Source organism: Odocoileus virginianus, chromosome 34 (genome assembly GCF_023699985.2).
Source record: "Odocoileus virginianus isolate 20LAN1187 ecotype Illinois chromosome 34, Ovbor_1.2, whole genome shotgun sequence".
Classification (NCBI taxonomy): Eukaryota; Metazoa; Chordata; class Mammalia; order Artiodactyla; family Cervidae; genus Odocoileus; species Odocoileus virginianus.
In genome coordinates this window covers 33,352,624-33,376,160 of record NC_069707.1, presented here as the reverse complement: position 1 = coordinate 33,376,160, position 23,537 = coordinate 33,352,624, and the positions used below count along the sequence as shown (strand labels likewise).

The 23,537-nt window shown below is 39.2% G+C and overlaps 1 protein-coding gene across 4 annotated transcripts in view; it reads right to left on the bottom strand.

Annotated features, from left to right (window-relative positions):
• The window catches only part of SAMD3 (sterile alpha motif domain containing 3), a 41,396-nt gene that overhangs the window by 1,622 nt on the left and 16,237 nt on the right, over window positions 1–23,537 (bottom strand). For 3 of the 4 annotated variants that reach the window (XM_070461323.1, XM_070461324.1, XM_070461321.1), the window contains 4 exons: window positions 22,269–22,454; window positions 21,714–21,798; window positions 18,675–18,842; window positions 3,083–3,283 (listed from right to left, as the gene is read on the bottom strand). In XM_070461323.1, the coding sequence (XP_070317424.1) occupies window positions 3,083–3,283; window positions 18,675–18,842; window positions 21,714–21,798; window positions 22,269–22,454 (640 nt within the window). The remainder of the gene's footprint in view (window positions 1–3,082; window positions 3,284–18,674; window positions 18,843–21,713; window positions 21,799–22,268; window positions 22,455–23,537) is intronic. The other variant, XM_070461322.1, reaches the window with a different exon arrangement.

The following is a 23,537-nucleotide window of genomic DNA, read 5'->3' as shown; positions in this document are numbered from 1 at the left end:
ACAGAAAAAGATAAATAGTGGACATGACAAACATCTAAGCCTGCAGAACTAAATAGTGGACATGACAAACATCTAAGCCTGCAGAACTAGATCTGGATACAGACTCAAGCACATGAGGGTAACAAAGTAATTGGGGGAAAGAGCAAGCAAAAAAGAAATCCCTCCACAATGAATATTTTGGCTGTCTGTGTTACCCAGCTGAGATTCTAGGATCTTACACTTCTTTACTACATTGTTATTTTGGCACTCTCCAGGAAGAGGCACAAGAAGAAATCTATCTGATTTTAGGAAGCAAACCTTGAAAAAAATTCCTAACCCTATTATCCTAAAGGGAAAAGAGCTTTAAAGACACTGTAACATCAGACAGAAATAAAGGATGAAAAACAATCTAAATGTACGAGATTCAACTATGAGATGAAAGCAAAACCAGTTAACCTGTATGGAAACCCCTTTACTCAGAATCACTTTTTCCTGCTCCTGCCTAAGTTCTTCTCTTGGGAGAATTCCACCACCACTCCCTCACAATTTTTTTTTTTTTTTTGACAGAGTGACATTATAAAACTCTTCATCACCCACACTAAAAGGAATTATGTAGTCATCACTTTCCCTAAAACTCTATAAAAAACAGTTATATACTACCCACTGGGTCTCATTGCTTCTTGAATGTTTTCGTAGATCATAAATTGCCCAAAGATTAGGTCTGAAAGTTATCAGAAAACTGGAATGCACATCCTCATATAGGCATAGCAACTCTGCCATCAGGCAACCCTCAGTGGGCACTAATCTGTATTAATACCCTAAAAAGAAACTCTCTCAGGGAGCAGGGAGATGTGAAGTGAAACACAAGGAAGCTAGAGAGTCCACTTTCCTGGGTGCAGAACCTAGGAATTTCTTTAACTTTTTTTTAAAAAAAGAATTTCAGGTTGACATTAAAGTTGCAGAAAGAGTAAATAAAGGTCACAAATGGCCTTCATACAACTTCGCCCAAGGCTAACATTTCTGACTGATTTGAAAGTAAGCTGTAGACAGGAGGCCCTCTTAACCCTTAATTCTTCATTGCATATTATTATTCCTTGTACTTAAGAATTATCAGGACACTATCCTACATAAGCACCACATAACCATTAAAAATCAGGAAAACCTAATCCACAGACCCTGTTTAAACTTTCCAGTTGTTGCAATCATGCTCTTTACAAATCTCAGATCTAATCCAGGAACACGTGAGATTTAGATGTTTCTTTGGTCTCTTTCAGTCTGAAACAGCATCTCTGTTTTCTTTAAATTCCTTAACATATTGTAAAAGCAGAAGCCAATTACTTGGGGGAACACCCCCTCATTCCAGATTCATGTGATGTTTCTTCATGATTTACAGACTTTTTACCAAGAATGCTGCCACTTCATCAGGAGGATGGTCGTTGGTCCCATTACTGAAGTTAGTAACTGATCTCTCGGTTAAAATGGAATCTTCCAGGTTAATTCATATATATGTAATAATTATTAATTAAAATATAGCTGTATGTATTTTATGGGGCAATCCCTTGAGCTGATGTAAATATCTTGTTCCTACTATAATTTTCATCTGCAAGATTTAGCATTCACCAATGATTCTTGCCTGAATCAACCATCTACTGACTCATTTAGCATTTAAAAAGATCAGTATTTCACACACAGTACTCTGCTAGGTACTTTGGGAACTACCACAATGTTTAGAACATGCTTAGCTTAGTTGGTAAAGAATCCACCTGCAAAGCAGGAGACCCCAGTTTGATTCCTGGGTCAGAAAGATCTGCCAGAGAAGGGATAGGCCACCCATTCTTGGGCTTCCCTTGTGGCTCAGCTGGTAAAGAATCCATCTGCAATGCGGGAGACCTGGGAGACCTGGGTTCAATCCCTGGGTTGGGAAGATCCCCTGGAGAAGGGAAAGGCTATCCACTCCAGTATTTTGGCCTGGAGAATTCCATGGTCTGTATAGTCCATGAGATCATGAAGAGTCAGACACGACTAAGCGACTTTCACTTTTTCACTTTCTAACATTTTAGACTATTGGTTTAACAATTTTTGCTTTAAAAGTATATTTTATACATGTGTCAATCTGTCGTACTCTTCTAACAGGCTGTTCCTAGCAACTGAAAGAGAATCCAAGTGATAAATAGGGTAGGGTTGCTGAAAATGAATTAACTAAAATAATTCATGTAAAGCACTAAGAATATGACTGCTATGTAATAAACATTCAGATGTTCTCTATAGACATTATTATTAAAATAAAAAATGCAGACAAATTCTTATTTCAGTTTTTTTTTTGGGGGGGGGAGAAGAAAAGCCTGTAAAACTTTTCATTTCATTTGGTTTCTTGCACCCATAGCATTCCTTCATGAAATGCATTCTCAGATAAAACTCTGATGAATCTTTCAGCCAAAATTACAGTAAAATTATAATATTTAATGGCCATCTTAAATAAACTAAATGGAAGGATGTTTGATTTACCCATAAAAACTTCACATATTTTAAGACCACTTAAAGAATCTATCTGCAATGTGGGAGAACTGGGTTCAATCTCTGGATTGGGAAGACCCCCTGGAGAAGGGAATGGCTACCCACTCCAGTATTCTTGCCTGGAGAATTTCATGGACAGAGGAACCTGGCAGGCTACAGTCCATGGGATTGCAAAGAGTCGGACACGACTGAATGATTTTCACTTTCACTTTATGGAGTAATTTGGGACGATAAAGGAAATAGGTTGTGAGTAATGCTGCAGGCTAACAGCACCCTAATAAGCTATCTCGATTGTCTAAATGCATGCAAAGGGAAAATGTTTCCCACTGTCACAGTCCCCCGAAGCAGGGGGTGGTGCCTTGGGACACCACTGGGGACTCTTCAGATCTGATGACAGCCAGGGCATGTTATCAGAATGAGTCCAGAAGTTCTTACCAAATGCTCCTCATTGTAGCCCCTTGGACCCCACACATTCTACTGAGATTCACACCCATCATCTTGCTATACACTCCTGTTACTGCTCCAAGAGAAAAGAGAGAAAGGTCCATTTGAACACAATAATCAGAGTATTATAGGTAAATAAAGATACCTGATAAGGGCACTGCAGGAAAGGAAACATTTTAAGAATGTCCTTCAGAGGTGTTCTGCCGGCAATCAACTTTCTTCTTATTTCCAAAGTCTGGCTCATCCTCTTATCAATTTCTCTCCAGTCCTTTTCTGTTTTCACATATTCTTGCTGGAACCAGTTAATACGTTCATCTACCTCAGAATCTAAACAAACAGCTTCCTCCTGCAAAATATTTTCAAAATATCATATGTTCCATGTTTCAGGTGGCAGTTTAACACTCCATGAAGCCTTGAATTATGAGCTGTTGTTACATACTCGGTAATGCCCTCATATGTAGCATTATGTTTGGCCTTGACTAACAAATGCTGTGAATAAATCAAATAGTTAATTACCAACTATGGAGTTATAATCTGTTCTCTTGACAGATTTAAAAGCTATTCATTTCCTATACACCCTTTTACATGGATATCTAGATTATCCAGAAGTTTAACATGTAATAAGAATGTCATTTATTCCTGTGCATTTAAATTTTAGAAGGCAAAATATTAAAAAGAGATAAAAAGGTTTTTAATGAAGGTTTTGTTATCGTTTGTATCCTTCCTTTTTAAGTGCCTATTTGGAGTTGTAGTACCATGCCATATAATCCAAATTCAAAACAAATACAGTGGGTATATTGTGATACTAAATCATGCAGTTGTCAATTATATTCTCTATACATTTGGGTACACTGGATCAGGTGGAGTGACTAAAAGGTACCCCACATATGCTCATTAAAAATCTAAGGCAAAAAAAAAATCTAAGGCAGGTGGAACAAGATGGCAGAGGAGTAGGTGACGTGCAGTACATCTCTCTCCACGGACACATCGGAAACACACCTTCAGACCCGGAAGTGGATGCAGAACAGAAGCTGAGAGCAGCTAGGAGGGCCTGACCAGCAAAGAACATGCAGAGCCACGCAAAACTCGGTAGGACAAAGGAACTAGGGGGAAAACAGAAATGTTTCTAGGATGGACCTGCATTTGGTAGGCGGGGGAACTGAAGCAGGGGTCCAATCCCCACATCCGGGCAATTGTCTGAGTCAGAGGAGGAACATTTAAGGCTGGGAGTGAAACAGCAGATCTGCGGCAGCCTAAATGGGATGAGAATCAGACAGTCCTTCCTGCAGCCATACACACCCCGGACAGGGAGGCAGGTTCCCCAGAAGGCGCAGCAGCTGGGAGCTGGAGTTTAGGGACTGTGGGGCAATCCCAGGGCGAGGGCTGCTGCTGACTGTGGAGAGATGGATTGAGGGGAAGTGAGGGAGGAGATTGTGGTGGAAAATGCCTGTGGAGGAAAGCAAAGCCGCCATGAGAGCAAGGCAATGCTGCTGAGTCATGCGTAGGGGGTGGAGCTGTCACCAGAGCCTCTCTCCCCCCACAGGCCAGCATCCGCAGCTGAACAACAGAGGCTGGCCCATCAAACGCCTGACGTTCAGTGACTAATGTGCCAAACTGCAGAGCAGGACCCCAGCCAGGGTGCCCCTGTAAGTGCCTGATGCCTGGCACAACAGAGAAGGACCCCAGGCAAGGGCGCCCGCTAAGTGCCTGAACAGGAAGAGCTGCAGAAAAAACACTGGCCAAAGAGGCCTTCTGATCACCAGCTACAAGAGACTTGAAAAAAGGACTCTGATCGGGCCATACCTTCTGCGGTGGAGACAGTCCATGTTCCTGCACATGTGGCGCCGCCAGGGTCCCCACAGGCCAAGCACCTGCGCCACCTTCACCCTCAACCCTCACCAGGCCAGAGCTGCCACAGGCCAAAAATGTTCTGCGTCTATGCACGCAGGGTTACTTCGGTCGTGTCCAGCTCTTTGCAACCCTGTGGACGGTGACCTGCCAGGCTTCTCTGTCAGGAGGGTTCTCCAGGTAAGAATACTGGAGTGTATTGGCCAATACTGGTTGCCATACCCTTCTAGAGGACTAGATTTCCTGCTTCCCTTACCGCCAGCTCCCCTGAATACCTGGTGCTGCCAGAACCCATGCAACTCAAGCAGCGGCACCACCTCCGCACCTGGCCCTCACAGGGGCAGACCCAAGTCTTCCAGGGCAGCCTCAGGGGCAAACCCCAGTGGACGACCCATATCTAGAGGTGGAAATAAAACCACAGTTGAAACCCAGGGGCAGTGTGACTAAGGAAGAAGACCCAAAGCCTTCCCACCGGCTGTACAAGCTGCAGATTAAAACCACAGGATCAACTAGGCAGACTCTGTGTCTGTGGAATATATAAAAGGCCACTGAGAGCTCCCACAAAAGAAAACGCACTAGTTCTGACAGCGGTGGACACTGGAGGTAAGGACAGGCAGGAGTAGGACAAATTAGACTCTGAGCTGCCCCCGCAGCAGGGCCAGAGACCCGCACAGAGCTGGAAGGCTTCCTAGGGGGGTGAGGTGGACCGTGACTCCCAGCGAGGGAAAGCGCTCTGACAGCAGTGACTCAAGAAAAGCATTTATTATTCTTATGTTTTGACCTGTTCTGTAGACTCTTTTGGATTTTTTTTACTTTTTTCTTTTTTCTCCTTTGCCCCGTGCTCTGTTGTAATGTTGATGTTATTGTCACTCTGAAATCTAATTAAGCTCTTGAGTTTTGTTTTGTTTTTTTTTCTCAGTCACATTTTTTATTGTTGTTATAAACCTCTATATTGGGCTTTTGTAGTTCTATGGAGTTTTCCTTTTCTTCTCTCTCTCTTTTTTTAATTTTAATTTTTAATTTTTTAAGCCTATTATTATTTTTTCTGCATTTATTCCTTTGTTTGCTTTTCCTACTGTTCTTTTCCCCTTTGCAATTAATCTTTATGTAAATCTTCTTCATCTACCTTTATTTAACTTTGCATATCTATTCTTTCTTTCCTTTGCTCTCAACATATTTGTTAGTTTTGCTTTCTTTGCTTTATTCCCCACTTGGCACCTTGCTTTAGTTTTGTTTTCCAGTTTGTGCTTTAGTTAGTGTTGTTCTTAACTGGTAGATATAATTTTTTATTTCCTTTGTTTTCTGGGTCAATCTACTGTACTTTATTGGACTGTTTTGATTTTACTTATTTTACAGTCATCAAGACAGTGTGGTACTGGCACAAAACCAGAGATATAGATCAATGGAACAAGATAGAAAGCCCAGAAATAAACCCATGTACCTATGGGTACCTTATTTTTGACAAAGGAGGCAAGAATATACAATGGGGCAAAAACTGCCTCTTCATTAAATGGTGCTAGGTAAACTGGACAGCTACATGTAAAAGAATGAAATTAGAACACTTCCTAACACCATACATAAAGATAAACTCAAAATTGATAAAACCCTAAATGTAAGATCAGAAACTATAAAACTCTTAGAGGAAAACATAGGCAGAACACTCAATGACATAACTCAAAAAGATCCCCTGTGACCCACCTCCTAGAGTAAGGGAAATAGAAACAAAGTAAACAACTGGGGCCTGATTAAACTTAAAGCTTTTGCACAGCACAGGAAACTATAGGCAAGGTGAAAAGGCAGCCCTCAGAATGGGAGAAAATAATTGTAAATGAAACAACTGACAAAGGATTAATCTCCAAAATATCTAAGCAGCTCATACAACTCAATGCCAGAAAAACAAATAACCCAACCAAAAAGTGGGGAAAAGAACTAAACAGAGATTTCTCCAAAGACAGACAGATGGCTAACAGACACATGAGAAGATACTCAACATGGCTCATTATTAGAAAAATGAAAATCAAAACTACAATGGGGTATCACCTCACACCAATCAGAATGGCCAGCATCAAAAAATCTACAAACAATAAGTGCTGGAGAGGATGTGGAGAAAAGGGAACACTCTTGCACTGTTGGTGGGAATGTAAATTGATACAGCCACTATGGAAGATGGTATGGAGATTCCTTAAAAAGCTAGGAATAAAACCACCATATGATCCAGCAATCCCACTCCTAGGCATACACCCTGAGGAAACCAAAATTGAAAAAGGCACATGTATCCCATTGTTCATTGCAGCACTACTTACAATAGCTAGAACATGGAAGCAATCTAGATGTCCACTGAGAGATGAATGGATCAAGAAGTTGTGGTACATATATAAAATGGAATATTACATAGTCATAAAAAGGAATGCATTTGAGTCAGTTCAAATGAGGTGGATGAAACTAGAACCTATTATACAGAGTGAAGTAAGTCAGAAAGAGAAAGAGAAATATCGTATTCTAACACACACATACAGAATCTAGAAGAATGGTACTGAAGAATTTATTTACAGGGCAGCAATGGAGAAACAGACATAGAGAATAGACTTAGGGACATGGGGAGAGGGGAGGAGAGGGTGAGATGTATGGAAAGAGTAACATGGAAACTTACATCACCATGTGTAAAATAGATAGCCAATGGGAATTTGCTGTGTGGCTCAGGAAACTCAAACAGGGACTCTGCATCTACCTAGAGGGGTGGGATGGGGAGGGAGATGGGAGGGAGGTTCGAAAGGAAGTGGATATATGTATACCTATGGCTGACTCATGTTGAGATTTGACAGAAAACAACAAAATTCTGTAAAGCAATTATCCTTCAATTAAAAAATAAACAACGACAACAACAAAAGTCTAAGGCAATCAGGGAATTCTCTGGTAGTCCAGTGGTGAGGACTCTTTCACTGTTGAGGCCCAAAGTTTAATGTCTGATTGGGGAAATATGACCCTGCAAGCCTCACAGCTCAGCCAGAAAAACAAACAAATAACCTAAGGCAATCAAAAGGCTTTGAGGAGACAAGAAAAAAACTCTCGAAAAATTAGTTGAGAGGACACTTGGCTGAACTACACTTGAATCAACAAGTTGACATACTGTCATCTGACCAGAATGTGAACAGATGTTACCTGTAAAATAAGGGAAAAATTAGGACTTTTGCAATTATATTAGGAAAGTGTCAGGTATATCCACTATCTGTGAACATAAGATGATTAGCAAGACATAGAACAAGTGAACAAATTCCTAGAAATAAATGTAACATACCAGCAGACCAAAAAGAAACTCCTATAACCTTACATAAATTTAGTTAGAAAATAAAAGTCTTTCCACAAAGAAAATACCAAGACCTGAAGGTTTCACAGTTAAATTTTGCTAAACTTTCAAAACAGAGTGTGTACCAAATTTACGTAAATTCTTTCAAGGAGTCAAAGAAAAAAAAAGAATTCTATAAAGTATCCCAGTCCATTCTACGAAGGCCTCTATGAAGCCTCTGTCTATGACATTGGTTCCTAAACCTGAAATAACTGCATGAGAGATGATAATTACAGGTCAGTCTCATTCCCAGACAAAGTTGCACATATTAGGAACAAGGAAAAACTAACTTGGATTTACCCCATGCAACAAGGGTTTGACATTAGTAACTGGTCATGCTTCCTGCTGACTATGGTGTATACTGGAGAGTGTCATTTAACCCTCTAATTCCTCTAAGGTAGTTGTCCACTCTAGAAGTCACTGGCCACATTGTGGCTATAGAGAGCTTGAATTGTTGCTAGACCAAATTAATACATGTGCTGGAAACACTGGATTTCAAAGACTGAGTATGCAAAAATATCTCATTAACAAATTTTCATAATGATTACATGCTGAAATGATAATGTTGGGTTAAGTAAAATATAATTTTAATATTATAATTCCACCTGCTTTGTTTCACTTTTCTTGAATGTGACTACTGGAAAATGTTACATTATATCTTTGGTGCATATTGTATTTCTGTTGGAGAGTGCTATGTTAGCTGGTAGGGTTTTCTTCATACCAAATTCCAATCATCCTGTTTTTACTTCTATTGTCATCAAAGTGACTTTGAAAATGATGCTTCCTTGTGTAACTTGAGCAGTTTTTTCCTTAACATGCAGCCATGTGTCTTAGTCATCAGGCAAATGGCTTTGACTTTGCCCCAGTTTCCAAGCGCACAGCTGACCTGAGAACCTTCACGGCATCAGCGAGTGTGCCGCCTGCTGATGGCAGTGATTGCATCATATCCAGAAGGCAATCAACTGCCAACGTTTCTCTTCAGCTTTTGCTATCTTGTTCAGTTTTGCAGTGTAAGAGAAACAACAGTGGGAAAGGCTATAAAAATGATTAAAATATTGTACAATGAATTATCATGTGTCACGTGCAGTAAGAAGCAAGCAGTAAATGCCCTAAAAGAAATTCAAAGGAACCTAGTAGATGTCCTTAGCATTTGACTATCCAAGCAGTTTTTTCATGGCTTTCAAATCCATTTGATTTCTAAGCCAAAGAAAGCTAACACACAGAACTACTTCATGACTTTTGAAGTCATGGGGTACATAAATTCCCAAATAAGTAGAAAAATAAAATGTCTTAAGAGAAATGAATTACAGTAGCCCCCTCCTTCTCTTCAGGGGATATGTTCAAAGAACCCCACGGGAAGCCTGAAACTGCAGATGGTATTGAACCCTACGTCCAGACTATTTTTCCCTTAACATAGACCTATGATAAAATTTAATTTATAAATTAGGCACAGTTAGTAATTAACAACAATAACTAAAAATAAAATAGAAAAATTGTAATAAAATTTATGTGAATGTGGTCTTTCTCTCTCAATTTAAAACTTATGAATTATTTCTAGAATTTCCCATTTGATATTTTCAGAACACAGTCCACCATGGGTAAGTGAAATCTCAGACAACCCAAACAATGAAACTGTATAAGTATAGTGCTAATAATTTAACACCTGGCAGTTAGTTAGTTAGCTAACTAGCTTGTTTATCTATTTAACTAATGTTTGGAGGACTTTGTATGCAAGGACACCCCACAATCATTTATTAAATCCTTGTGTTGCTATCCTAGATACAGCATAAGTTTTTTTAAAAAGCACAAATTAACCTCTCTATAGAAACTTTTTTTATATTCCCAGTGTAATTTGATATTGCAAATCAGAATTGGGCAAAATATTAGTTTTGTATTTTTCATACTCTGAGAAAATTCCTTAGAACTCCACCACTTGATGAAGCTTGCCAGGAGCAGAAGAATCACTGAGATGTGGATCCAAAGCCTGACATGTCGAGCTTGGAGCTGCTGGTATTATTCAGGATAAGCAAGACGCTGCTGCTCTACCTAACAACCCCCAGATGTTAGAGCCACAGAAGTTTATCTCTCATGGGACATGCCCATATCTTCATCCTCCTCATCCCCAAAAAAACTGGCTTTATCATCTAGAAAGTCAGTCACCACTGCCAAAGAAAGGGAGAAGATGGAGCACCGCATACTGGATCATCAATGCCCTTGACACTCCTCCTTATATTTCACTGGTCAGAGTCAGTCTCACGGCCACATCTCAGTTCAAGGGAGTGGAGAAGTCAAGTCCGGCTGGTTGTCTGGAGGAGCCGAGCTGAGTAACTTGGTGAGCAGAAATCATATCCACAGTCATCTTCCTCTGGGTTTCTTATTATGTGACACCATAGCTCTCCTTATCATTTTAGCCAATTTCAGGCAGTGTTGTCTGTTATCTATGGCCAAAACCATGATAACTGAAAGCTAGAACACCCAAATCTCAAACCAGAAAAAAAAATCCCCTAAATAAATTCTATATCCAGCAAAACATCCTTCAAGTATGAAGGAGAAATTTAAGACATTCTCATATAAATAAAAAGTGAGAGAACTGGTCACTAACAGATCTGTCCTACCAGAAATTCAAGCTAAAATGGTCTTTCAAGCTAAAATGAAAGAACATGGACTATAACTCAAATCAACATGAAAAAATAGGGCACTGGTAGTAATGGTCACGACATAAGTAAATAAAAAAGACAGTTTAAATCCATTTTCTGGTTGTAACTCTCCCATCTTGTTTTAAAAACAATTGCATGAAGCAATAGTTATAAATTCTGTGTTGAGGGATATACAATGTATAAAATTTAACTAACAGCACAAAAGGGAAGAAGGGTATTGTTATACAGGGGCAAAGCTTTTATATGTTATTACAATTAATGAGGTATGAATCCAAACTAGATTATTATAAATCAAGGCATTAGTTGTAATCTCCAGGGCAACCACTAAGAAAATAACTAAAAATGTTTATTTACTAAGAGAAACAAAAAGGGGAATTACATTAATATACTAGAAAATATCTGCTTTAACACAACAGAAGGCAGTAATTGAGGGAGAGGGATAAAGTAAGAAGAGATGACGTATATTAATAGAAAACAAATAGTAGACATAATTCCTACCTTATCAGTAATCATATTAGGTAATTAACAGAATGGATGTAAAAAAAAAGTATCCAACTATATACTGTCTATTAGAGACATACTTTAGATTCAAAGTCATAAGTATTCATAAGTCATAAAAAGATGGGAAAATATATATTATGCTAGCAGTAACCAAAAGAGAGAGAGAATAGTTATACTAATATGAGACAAAATAAACAACACAAAAATTGTTCCTAGAGACAAAGGAGGATATTTTATAATGGGAAGAGGGCCAATCCGTTAAGAAGATATAACAATTCTCAACTTATACACACTTGACAACAGCCCAAATGTCACGTGGCAAAAACTGACAGAAGGAAGCAAGAGACAATAATAGTAGTTGGAGATTTTAATGTCACTTTCAATAATGAATAGAACCACTAAACATGTGATAAACAAGCAGTTGAAAGACTAGAGTGACTGCTATTCTTGGAGACGGCAACAGGGATTGTAAGAATTTGGAGCTGAATAAGGGCTTCTTGGGTGGCAATAGTGGTAAAGAATCTGCCTGACAATGCAGGAGACATAAGAGATGCAGGTTCAGTCCCTGGGTCAGAAGATCCCCTGGAGGAGGGAATGGCCACCCACTCCAGTACTCTCTCCTGGAAAATCCAATGGACAGAGGAGCCTGGCAGACTACCGTCTGTAGGGTCATACAGAGTTGAACATGACTGAAGTGACTTAGCATGCACAGAAATCATGCATAAAATGAAAACCTCCAAGAAAATGTCATCAAAAGGACTTTTGAAGAAACAGATAGGATTAAGTTACTTAAAATTCTAAAAAAAAAAAGTATAGATTAAATTATCTGATAAAGATAAAATAATCTGTGCATTTAAAGATCACATTAATAGCCTCCAAACTGAGAGAAGGTCATTGCAACTAGGGAAAAAAATAGAAAAGCAAAAGCCTTTGTGGGAAATTCAAAGTCCTTCCTGTACTGCTTCAAGAAACCAAAATAAATTTTCACCAAATATCCAATTCAGGGTTCATTTACTCCATAAAGACAGAAGAGAATCTTTGCAAAGTGGATGAAAATATCAGGTGCAGTTATGAACTGACACATGAAAGATTCAAGCCAAATTCTTTCAGAAAAACTTGAAGGAAGCAATGACTATTATCAAAGTCAGCTTATATCCCATGAGTAACAAGTTTATGGTAGTAAGTTGAAGGCTTTACTGGCTGAAAGAAATCTCAGTAATTTAAGAAAAGAAAAGGTGTACTTTAGCCAAAAAAGCATTTCAAAAGTATATTAGATCCTGATGTTTCAAATGAGGTATTTGGCAGAAACCCGAGAGGACCAGCAACGAACCCTCTGGATGCAGAGACCCCCAGGAAAGGATGTGCATCAGGCTCTGTCAGTGTGAAACGAAGGGTCCTTCCATACACCACCTTCATCCCATCACAGCAGGCTCTTCATGAGCGCAAGACAGAACTCATCCTGGCGCTCCTTGCTCGGGCAGATGCTCAGAACCTGCCTCTGGTCCTACATCCACCTGCCCTCCCACCTCAGTACCGTACCTGGTCCAGGCTCTAGTTCTCTGTAAGAAGTGCTACAAAGGAGTCCCAGGGACAAGTTCTTGAGAAAAGGACCCACTGTCCTCCATATTCCAGAAAAAGAGGGTGACCTGCAGAAACGTCTAGATGCTAAGTAATAAATAATAAGTAATCAAATGAATTATGGCAATGGCATTAAACATAGACTGATAGACCAATGGAATAAGAGTGAGTGCCCAGAACACACTCAAGTCTTTTGGGGGGAAGTTAACATTCAATTAAATTGCCACCATAAGCCAGTGAAAAACATAATTGGTTATAAGAGCAATAATTCTATGGAGATCCTTATCTAATGGCATATACAAAAATGGACTCCAGATGACTTAATTGCAAACTATAAACTTAATAAAAGAAGGAGTAGGAGAATATCTTTGTGACTTAGAGTATGGGAAGGACTGCTTCCTACCAATTAAGAAGAAAAAGATGCCAACCCATTAAAAATGGGGCAATGGAACTAAAGAGGTAATTTTCTAAAAGAAGGAATTCAAAACTCTAACAAACACATGGAAAGATGCTAAGACTCATTAGTTATCCAGGGAAATGCAAATCACAAGACTGAGATTACAGTTTATACCTATTAGTCTTGGCAAAACTCACAAGGCTGGCTAACGCCAAGCACTGGCAGGAAGATAAAGATATGCAGTACTATGGGACTGAGACTAACAAAATCATTTTAGAAAGCAATTAGTCAAATTAAGTACACGCAATCCCGTAACATCAGTTCCACTTCTGGGTGGACAAGCCAAAGAAATAACACACAGCTGCATCCATAAGCAACCAGGTATAATGGTGTTCTCTGTAGTACCATTCACTGTGGGAAGGAAGGGGCTTGAAGCAAGGACTTGTAAAAATTGCTACAAACATGGGGTAGAAATACACATGGCAACATAAATGAGACTTAAACAGCATCAGTGAAAAAGTGAAATACAAATGAGGTATAGAATAGCATTTGTGTGTGTGCTCAGTCATGTCTGATTCTCTACGACCCCGTGGATTATAGCCCACCAGGCTCCTCTGTCCATGGAATTTTTCAGGCAAGAATACTGGAGTGGATTGCCATTTCCTCCTCCAGGGGGTCTTCCCCATCCAGGGATCTCCTGCATTGGCAGGCAGGTTCTTTACCACTGGGTCTTGGGAAGCCCAGAATAGCATTTACATTGAGTCAAATATATATAAACCCACAATTACAGTGCACATTTTAGAACACCCCACGAGCAAAAAGATACAGATGAAACGCATTCAAAGGGCTGCCCAAGAGCAGAGGTGGGGAAAAGGGCATAGAATTACGAGCACATGAGAATTCCTTGGTGGTCCAGTGGTTAGGACTCCGTGTGCTCACTGCCGAGGACCCAGGTTCAATCACTGGTTGGGGAACTAAGATCCCACAAGCCACATAGCGTGGCAAAAAAATAAAATTAAAATTAAAAGGACTCTCATACTTAAAGAAATGAGCACAAAAAGAAATGAATAGAACAAGAGGCCTGGCACAGAACAAAGATGATAATGTGCCATGAGGTGAGAGTTTGAGTCACTCAGTTGAGTGACTCAGGTTTTTCACAAGAAAATAATACAGTACAAAGTTAATTCCACTACACTGCATACATACAATTCTTACAAGCTTTTACTACCAATGTGTCTCCATCATTTAAACAGGATAATATTGTCAGCAACTTAAGTACTCAGTTAAAACACAGAAATAGACTTGTAAACATAGAGAACAAACTCAAGGTTATCAAACAGGCAAAGAGGTGAAGGAGGGATAAATGAGTTTAAGATTAACATATACATACTACTGTGTATAAAATGGACAACCAATAAGGACCTACTATATACACAAGGAACTATATTCAATAGCTTGTAACAACCTATAATGGAAAAGAATCTGAAAAAGAATATATATATATATACACATACATATATATATATGTATGTATGTTAATGTATAACTGAATCACTGCTAAAACCTGAAACATTGTAAATCAACTATGAAAGTGAAAGTCGCTTAGTTGTGTCCAACTCTTTGTGACCCCAAGGACTATACAGTCCTTGGAATTCTCCAGGCCAGAATACTGGAGTGAGTAGTCTTTCCCTTCTCCAGGGGATCTTACCAACCCAGGGATCAAACCCAGGTCTCCTGCATTGCAGGCAGATTCTTTATCAGCTGAGCCACAAGGGAAGCCCAAGAATACTGGAGTGGGTAGCCTATCCCTTCTTCAGCGATCTTCCTGACCCAGGAATTGAACTGGGGTCTCCTGCATTGCGGGTGGATTCTCTACCAACTGAGCTATCAAGGAAGCCCTAAATCAACTATCCTTCAATGAAAAAAAAGATATTGCTCAATTAATTCTACTGTTTTGAGAATCTATTTGTGTCTCTGTTTATAAGTACTCTAAGAAGTATAGTAAAAGACTATTAAGCAAATGAAACAGATTTGTCAATTCACAGGGCTACAAGTTGCTTGGACCTAAAGCTAAAACTCAGATGCCTAAGAAGCAATGTTGCTTATACTGTATTTGACTGGATGTACAACCAACAGTGACATGGGGTCATGAGGTTGGCAAAGGATTTTTAAACATCACATTTAAATCCAGTATTTTTGGAGGACTGATCTAGAAACATAGCCTGGGATTCTGATAGTATAGCTCTGCATACCATGGTTATAATTCCTTTTAGTAGCAAAATATAAGGAATCCAGGCATTTTTAAGACTCACGGGTAGATGCTTGATGCTGCTGAAGCTTTGGGTTTTATAGGGCCTTCCTCACTGGCTCATCTGGTAAAGACTCTGCCTGTCAATGCAGGAGATGCAAGAGATGTGTTGGATCTATGGATTGGGAGATTCCCTGGAGGAGGAACTGGAAACCCACTCCAGTATTCTTGTCTGGAGAATCCCATGGATAAAGGAGCCTGGCAGGCTACAGTTTGTGGAGTTGCAAAGAGTTGGACACAACAGTAGGTGTACACCTGCATATGTATGCATGCACACACACACACACACACACACAGAGCATAGTTTAAGCAGTGCCATGCTGACCTCAGAGATTAAGGGAGGAGGAGGGTTGCGGACAAAAGATCTGTGACCTCAGACTCACTTACATTCTGCAGCTGCTTGGTCATCTTCAGAAGCCCAGATGACAAGAGTAAGAAATGCACTGTCCTTCACTGAGTCATCTACCATCAATATTTTGGTAAGTTCCCTCTAACCACCGCAGATAAACAACAGAAAACAAGTGAAGAACTCTTCTCCTTCCTTACTTATTCCCAATACTTTTCTCCAGTTCAGCGAAACCCACTTCCCTGCCTTTGAGGGGATGGCCTGCCTCCTGGCTTGTTGCCTACCTCAGCATTTTCCATCTCTCCAGCACAAGGAATAACTTTTTTTCTATATTATGGAAATGCTGTGCCCAGTCAAGAAAGTTTAAAGATGAGAAAGTTGCCAAAGTATATCTTAATCCAACTATCTTTAATTTTCAGAAATCATAAAGACATTTAAAAAGAGCTATAAGAAATTCAAAATGCACACTGGAAATAATTTAGGCAACTCATCTGAAGTCTAAAACCCCATGAGATAAGTGGTGTATTCAATGAACTTGTCTTATTAGTGTTTCTCCATTTGCTTAGTCACTATGGAGGGTACAAAATACAGAAATACATTGTTTCTGTAATATTCTAGTGTAAAATTTTTTCCATCCTTTGAAGCATTTGGCTTTACAGAACATTAGGTCATAAACAGAGACGTTACAGTGTTTAAAGAACCAGCAATGTGTAGCTCCATTTGTAAGAGGGAGAAAAGTAAATCCTTACCAATTAGATTTGCTTGGCAGGAAAAATGTTGCCTCTTCAGGTGCTAACAATGACCTCTTTTTGCCCCAGCTGGCAGGAAGGTCAAAACTAAATTCTCCTGCAACTTAAATCATCTTGGGCCCTGATACATTCAATCCCTCTTCTCTTTGTAGCAAAGACCCCTGCATGGGCCTTAGTAGGATTCAATTTAAGATGCAGGCATGTCTAGGAGACTCCAAGATAGGAACCGCAAAGGGCGCAGTTACAAGATGAACTGAGGTGGTTCTGAGAAAGAAGAGAAAGACGACCGCACAAACGGGGTCAGTGATGATGGCTCAGCACAAGAGAGGAGCTGCCGTGTAGCCTGTGTCCGTCAGGGTGGCCTCTGACCCCGGGGGCTTACCCTTGCTGGGGACAAGGGCTGCTTTTCCAATTTTACCTTTCATCCCACTCCAGTGAATTTTGGTGGAAGACGCATCAAAGCGAAAGAAAGAAAACTGAATTTGTAAAATATTAATTCATTTATAAAGGAACTCCATTTGTAGTATGAGGAAAATCACATATTTTGAGAATACTTATGCACAGTGTAATTATGTTCCTTTACAAAGTGGCTCTTTATTTTAAGAATATAAAATATATTTTTAAACAAGTCTAATTTTATCTTTGATTTTAGTTTCAAATTGGAATATTGCAGTTAAAGTTTCTATAAAACCACACCTCTTAATTTAGGTACCTTTCATCTGTCTTGTCTTTTCATCAAAAAGCAGATATAAAATTGTATTACCTTAACTGGACTGTCATTTTGAAAACACTTTGAAAAGTTACATAATAAGATATTTAAAAATACATCTAGATCTAAAATTTTTCTTATGTATCATGCTAGGATGAATAGTTTACAAAATATGTTTAAAAAATACTCCCATTCCCTGGCACTTATAAGTAGTGACAATAAAATTGAGATAATCTGCTAGGCTGCTTTATTAATATTAAATAATCATACCAGCTGAAAAAGAAAACAGAATATTTACACCGGCACATTCACTAGCATAAATGTGCTTATAGTGAAAAGTTAGGTTTACATATCCATGTTGTGCTGCATGAGTGCTAGGTCGCTTCAGTCATGTCCGACTCTTTGTGACCCTGTAGACGGTAGCCTGCCAGGCTCCTCTGTCCATGGGATTCTCCAGGCAAGAATACTGGAGTGGGTTGCCATGCTCTCCTCCAAGAGATCTGCCCGACCCAGGGATCAAACCTGTGGCTCGTGTAGGTCCTGCACTGGAGATGGATTCTTTACCACTGAGCCCACTCATTCATATTGGATTGAGGGAAAAATAGTATTTTGGGGGACATGAGATTTAGCTTCTTGAACTTGATAGTTAGGACATCCTTCCTAAGGAGTTCAGTCTATTTTACTAGTAGGGGACATTTTTGTTTCTGAGAGCATCTGGGGGCCATGAAGTAGATGATATCTATAGAACTTCAGATAATTAGGACCCACATCAACACTACGGTGCAGCAAACTCACTGTAGAGTGGGGAATCTCCAGACCCTGCCAGGGGCCCTTGGCCTGAACTTCCTCACGGCTGCCTCTGTTCCAAGTAGAGTACTGTGGAGTTTTATACCCATGTGTGTGGACTATCTTGAAACCAGAGGCTACTTGACCCCTACAACATGAGTATTAAAAACTTTCTGTAGTAATAAGAACAGCAAGAACATAGCGCACATTTTAGGGTGAGAGGTAAAGAAATTATTCAAAGACCCAGAACGTAAGAGTTTCTCTAGGTCTTTTGAAGATTGTGAAAGAATAAACTTGAGATATTCAATAAACCTTCTGCTCAGGTTTTTGGAAACCTTCTTCTGGAAATATTCTCATTCACAAAAGCAAAACAGATTTTTCTTGGTTTATGACCCACATGTTAAATTTTCAAAAGGATATTTTGTTTCACTTTAATTATTTTAAATGCTAGTATTTGTTATTCCTTAATCAGTCAACCAATAAGTTTGTCAGAACAATTAAAGATTCAATCTTACTTTTATCTGGACAATTTTAATTTCATCAAATCTTATATCAGCAAGAGATTTCCTCGTCTGGCCTCTTCGATGTCCAAATTTACACTTATTCCTCATCACTTGTTCATCATCTTCTATGGGTCTTCGAACATATTTAAAGCGATCTTTGAGGGCTCGTTTCCACAAAAACTGTGTAAAATTATAAAACAGAGCAGTTAATCTTTGAAGAGATTTGAATAAGCCTATATAAACAATAAAATTGTTGTCTATCACCTCTGGGCTTGAAAATATCTTCCCATCACAAATACTGGCCCGACTGAGAAACCTTGATCTAGTTAAAAGGTGTATGGGTGTTCACTGTAGCAGGCTTTCAGCTTCTGCTGTAGATTTGAAAGTTTTTGAAATAAAAAATTAGAACTATCAAAATCTTGTCACAATCTAAAATAGAAAATAATCTGAAAAAGTTATGTATTTATATATATACATACACATATATAATTGAATCATTTTGCTGTACACCTAAAACTAACACAGTATTGTAAATCAATTATATTTAAATTTTTAAAAGTTAAGAATAAAATTAGTCCTAAAAACAACCAAATGTTTCCTCGCTTGTGTGCCCTCTCTCTCTCTCACATTAATATGCTAAGAAATTTCCTACATCTTCCACTGTTACGTGAGAAACACAGCCTCACATACACTTGTGGGGAGAGTTTGCGTAAACACCTACCAGGCCCCAAAGTCCCCCTCTCACTGTGTGTGTACAACCCGGACCACGATGTGCTAAGCGCTTTTGCAGCTCTCTTAACAGTGAGCCATCTCTAGTTAACATCACTGGGAAAAGATGTGGGTAACATGCACACAAGATCAGAGCAAGCATTATTCATAACTTTCTGTTTGTCTCATTTGATAACCACAAAGCTAAAGGTCAAAATGTAATTAGATAGATATGTATTTGCTTATATATATGCAAAGATTCTCTGGGAGGAAACTTTAATAATACTGGTTACTTCTGGGAAGGAAAATTGGATGATTGGAGGATAGAGATGGGCGGGAGATGTTCCCATTTATATCCTTTTATAGCTTTTGAACCCCATGAAAGTATAACTTATTGAAACAGCAAATTTAGATTATTTCTTTAAAACACAACTAAGTCTATAAACAGTAACACTAATTTTTGGAAATATTATATCTTAAATATAGAAGGAATTCATGGCATGTGGGCTAATTATCAATACTAGGACTCCAGGTTTGTTTGTTTGTTTGTTTGTTTGTTTGAGAAAATTTGGTTTACTTTATAGTGTGCTTTTGTAAACAACAGAATATTTTAGAAAGGATATTATACTAGAAGCAAGGGTAACTGAATACCAGTCTGACTTCAAAGTTACTGGTTCTAGATATGTCTTTTCTGAGTCTGGGTGGTGAAAAATAATCTTTAAGGCCCTCTCCCACTCAGAAAATTCTATGAGTCTATCCATATATAATGAACTTTTTCCAAGAAAGAAAGAGAGAAAGGAAGAAAAACGTGAAGCAAGGGAGGGGAGAAAGAAAACAGAGGCCGTAAATGTCATGCTCACAGACAGCGACATTTATTATTTGCTATTCAGATTGGAACTAATTGCTTAAATTCCACGTCTTCAAGAAAGTATAGCAAAAAACTTTTCTCACAGATGTCTGCGAAAATAAAGTACAAAGGACATGTATCTTGTTTAGATACAACTACCAATATATGCATATACATCACCTAGAGATGTGAGAACTAATAGACATTATAGCTTTAGGTATAAAAGCTATAATTCTCCACAATTGTCCCTTAAATCATACAGTTCCAGTGTCACAATGCACTCAAATTTTTTTAACCGCCTTGACTTTTTTAAGTGTACACTTCAGTAGAGTTAAGTATGTTTACATTGTTGAGCAATGGAGATCCCCGGCTTTTAAAGCCAAGGACTTGCAGATCCAGAGAGCAAAGCTTATACCGAAACCTCTAGAACAGTGTTTCTCAACCCTGGTTGCACATTAGAATCATCTGGGGTACTTTTAAAGATGCAAATGTTTCTTCTTCAGATCAAATAAATCAGCATCTCCGGGGATCCTGATGTGCAGCCAGAGTTGAGAACTGCTGCCCCAAACACCGCCAGGATCTTTTTCTGTTAGAACAGTAGAGCCATGAGTGAATCAGGTGAGGCTGCGGGTCAAGACCTCAAAACTACACAACTTCTTCATAGGTCTTAACAAAGGCAAGAACCACTCTAGTGATGAAAGCATGGATGTAGGTGCAGCCACAGCTGCTCTTTCTAGTATGGCATCTCGTGAAGATCCTTCCTAGAAACTCATGGTTAAACATGAGCCTCCAGATGCTCTGAGAAAGAGATTCTGATCATCTTTCTAGAGGATGACATAGAGACAGAAAGAAGACCAAGGAGGAAGACGGGGAGGGATGAACAGGTGGAACACAGAGGATTTTTAGCACAGTGAAAATACTATATATGATACAATAATCATGGTTACATCTGTCTAAACACACATAGAATGTGCAATGCCAAGAGCGAACCTTAATGTAACCGATAGACTTTGGGTGATTATGATGTGTCAGTGTAGGTTCATCAGTTGTAATGAATTACCTCTCCGTGGGGGATGTTGATAATGAGGGATGTTAGGGATGTGTAGGGGCAAGAGCTATTTGGGAAATCTCTGTATCTTCCTCTCAATTTTGCTGTGAACTTAAAACTGCTCTAAAAAAAATAAAGTTTTTTTTTTTTTTTTTTTTTAAAGAAAACATAGGAACACATAGGAATCATCAAAAAGAACAGAGCAGAGAGAGAAAGGCCAAAACTAAGAACAAAATGGGGACTGAGAGCAAGAGACAGAAGAGATGGTCAAGGGAATGGAATTAGAAACCAGACAGAAAATGACAGAGAAAGAGAACCAGAGAGACCTAGATAAACAGGGAGAGAGAGACGGAGGAAAAGGGAACGAGGCCTGAAATTAGTGGACAACACAAGGCTCTTATTTTAAGGAGGGTTGAGAGTAACCGAACGGTGCCGTGTGGTCACTTACAAAGCCACAGCCGTCCTCATCCAGGAAAGGGTGGGCCTGAAGTAGGGCATTGACCACGTCGTTATACTGCTGGGTGGTGGGGTACCTGTTCAGCGTGACAGGGAGGACATTTTTCAGTTCAAGAAGCCCGTGTTCCTCCCTGTGAGTCCAAATTACATTCACTTTTCTTCAAATCTTTCTATGTGATAATGTAGACCCTCAAATAAGGGCTTTCCTGATGGCTCAGTGGTAAAGAACCCGTCTGTAATGCAGGAGATACAGGAGACCTGGGTTCGGTCCCTGGGTTGGGAAGATTCCCCTGGAGGAGGAAATGGCAACTCACTCCAGTATTCTCACCTGGAGAATCCCACAGAGGAGCCTGGTGGGCTACAGTTCATGGGGTAACAGAAGCATCAGACGTGAGTAAACATAGCACACACATTCAAATATTGGGCAATGATGGACTTATTACCAATATGTCATGCAAAATCTGAAGAGAATGGGTTCCAAATGATTTCAAGTCTTCTGAAAACACACCCTCTCCCAAGGCAGCAAGTCTGCCCTGTTATTACTCACAGTGAGCCTTGCAGATACTTGGTCATGTCCGCCTGGAGGAACTCAATGATCCTTATCCGCATGCTGTGATCAGGACACTTCTGTTCTGCTAGCATGCACTTGACATCATAAGGAAACTCTGGTAAGACATAGGACTTAGTCCACTGTAAGGCTTTATTCCTTGCTAGAATGTGCCTCACATTCCTTCTGTGAAATAAAAAATACAAAGAGCGAAATTCTATTTCAAATATATGCAACTTATTAATTCTCTATACCCTGAGAGAATGGTTGGATGGCATCACCGACTCAATGGACATGAGTTTGAGTAAACTCCAGGAGTTGGTGATGGACAGGGAGGCCAGGTGTGCTGCAGTCCATGGGATCACAAAAAGTCAGACACAACTGAACAAATGAACTGAACTGAACTGATACCATGAGAACTGATAATAGAAAACACATTCTTGAGATCTAAACATATGGACGTTGTCAACCCATCTTCCATCCAGTCATCTATGTTCAAATGTTTGAAGGGTCATCAAGTACCTCTTGTTTTCTTTTCCTTTGCACTCACACAAATACTTGTCATTCTGGAAAAAAATATCATAACAGCATAGGCTATAGAAGACAGTCTGAAGTTGGGAAGAATGCTGATCCATGTATCTTGAGGAGGCAATAGGCAACGCATAGCTTAAAACTGAACAAGATATCTAACTAAAAGAGAGTAAATTGCAATTCAGCAAAACAAATGAGGCATGTGATAAAGTCTTACTTAGCATCTGATTCAGAAAATTCTTCTAATGAATTTATTTGGCTGCAAATAAAATTAATTTATTAATTCTAATGAATATATTATTATTATTTCACTACAATAAACAATATTGTAGTGAAGTAGAAGAGTCACTTAAGTTGTTCTTGGCTATTTTAATAAGGTAAACTTGGTCTCTAAAATTAAAATAAGTATTAGATATTCTGATCCTCTCAAATGAAGTTTCTACAAAAGGCTACTGAAAATGATAGCTACAGAAAGCAGATCAGTGGCTGCCTGGGGCTTGGGGTGGGAGAGGAGACTGACTGATAAAAGGACACCAGGGGATTTTTTAGGGTGATGAAAGCGCTCCAAAATGGATTGTGACAGTGGCTGCACACCACATAAATTTGCTAAAATTAACTGAGCTGTATACTTTAAATAGGTGAATTTTATGCTATGAAAGTTAAATCTCAGTAAGTTTGTTATAAAATTAAATATCAGAACCACTTTAAAACCTTAAAATCAGTGATTGATCCAGTGTG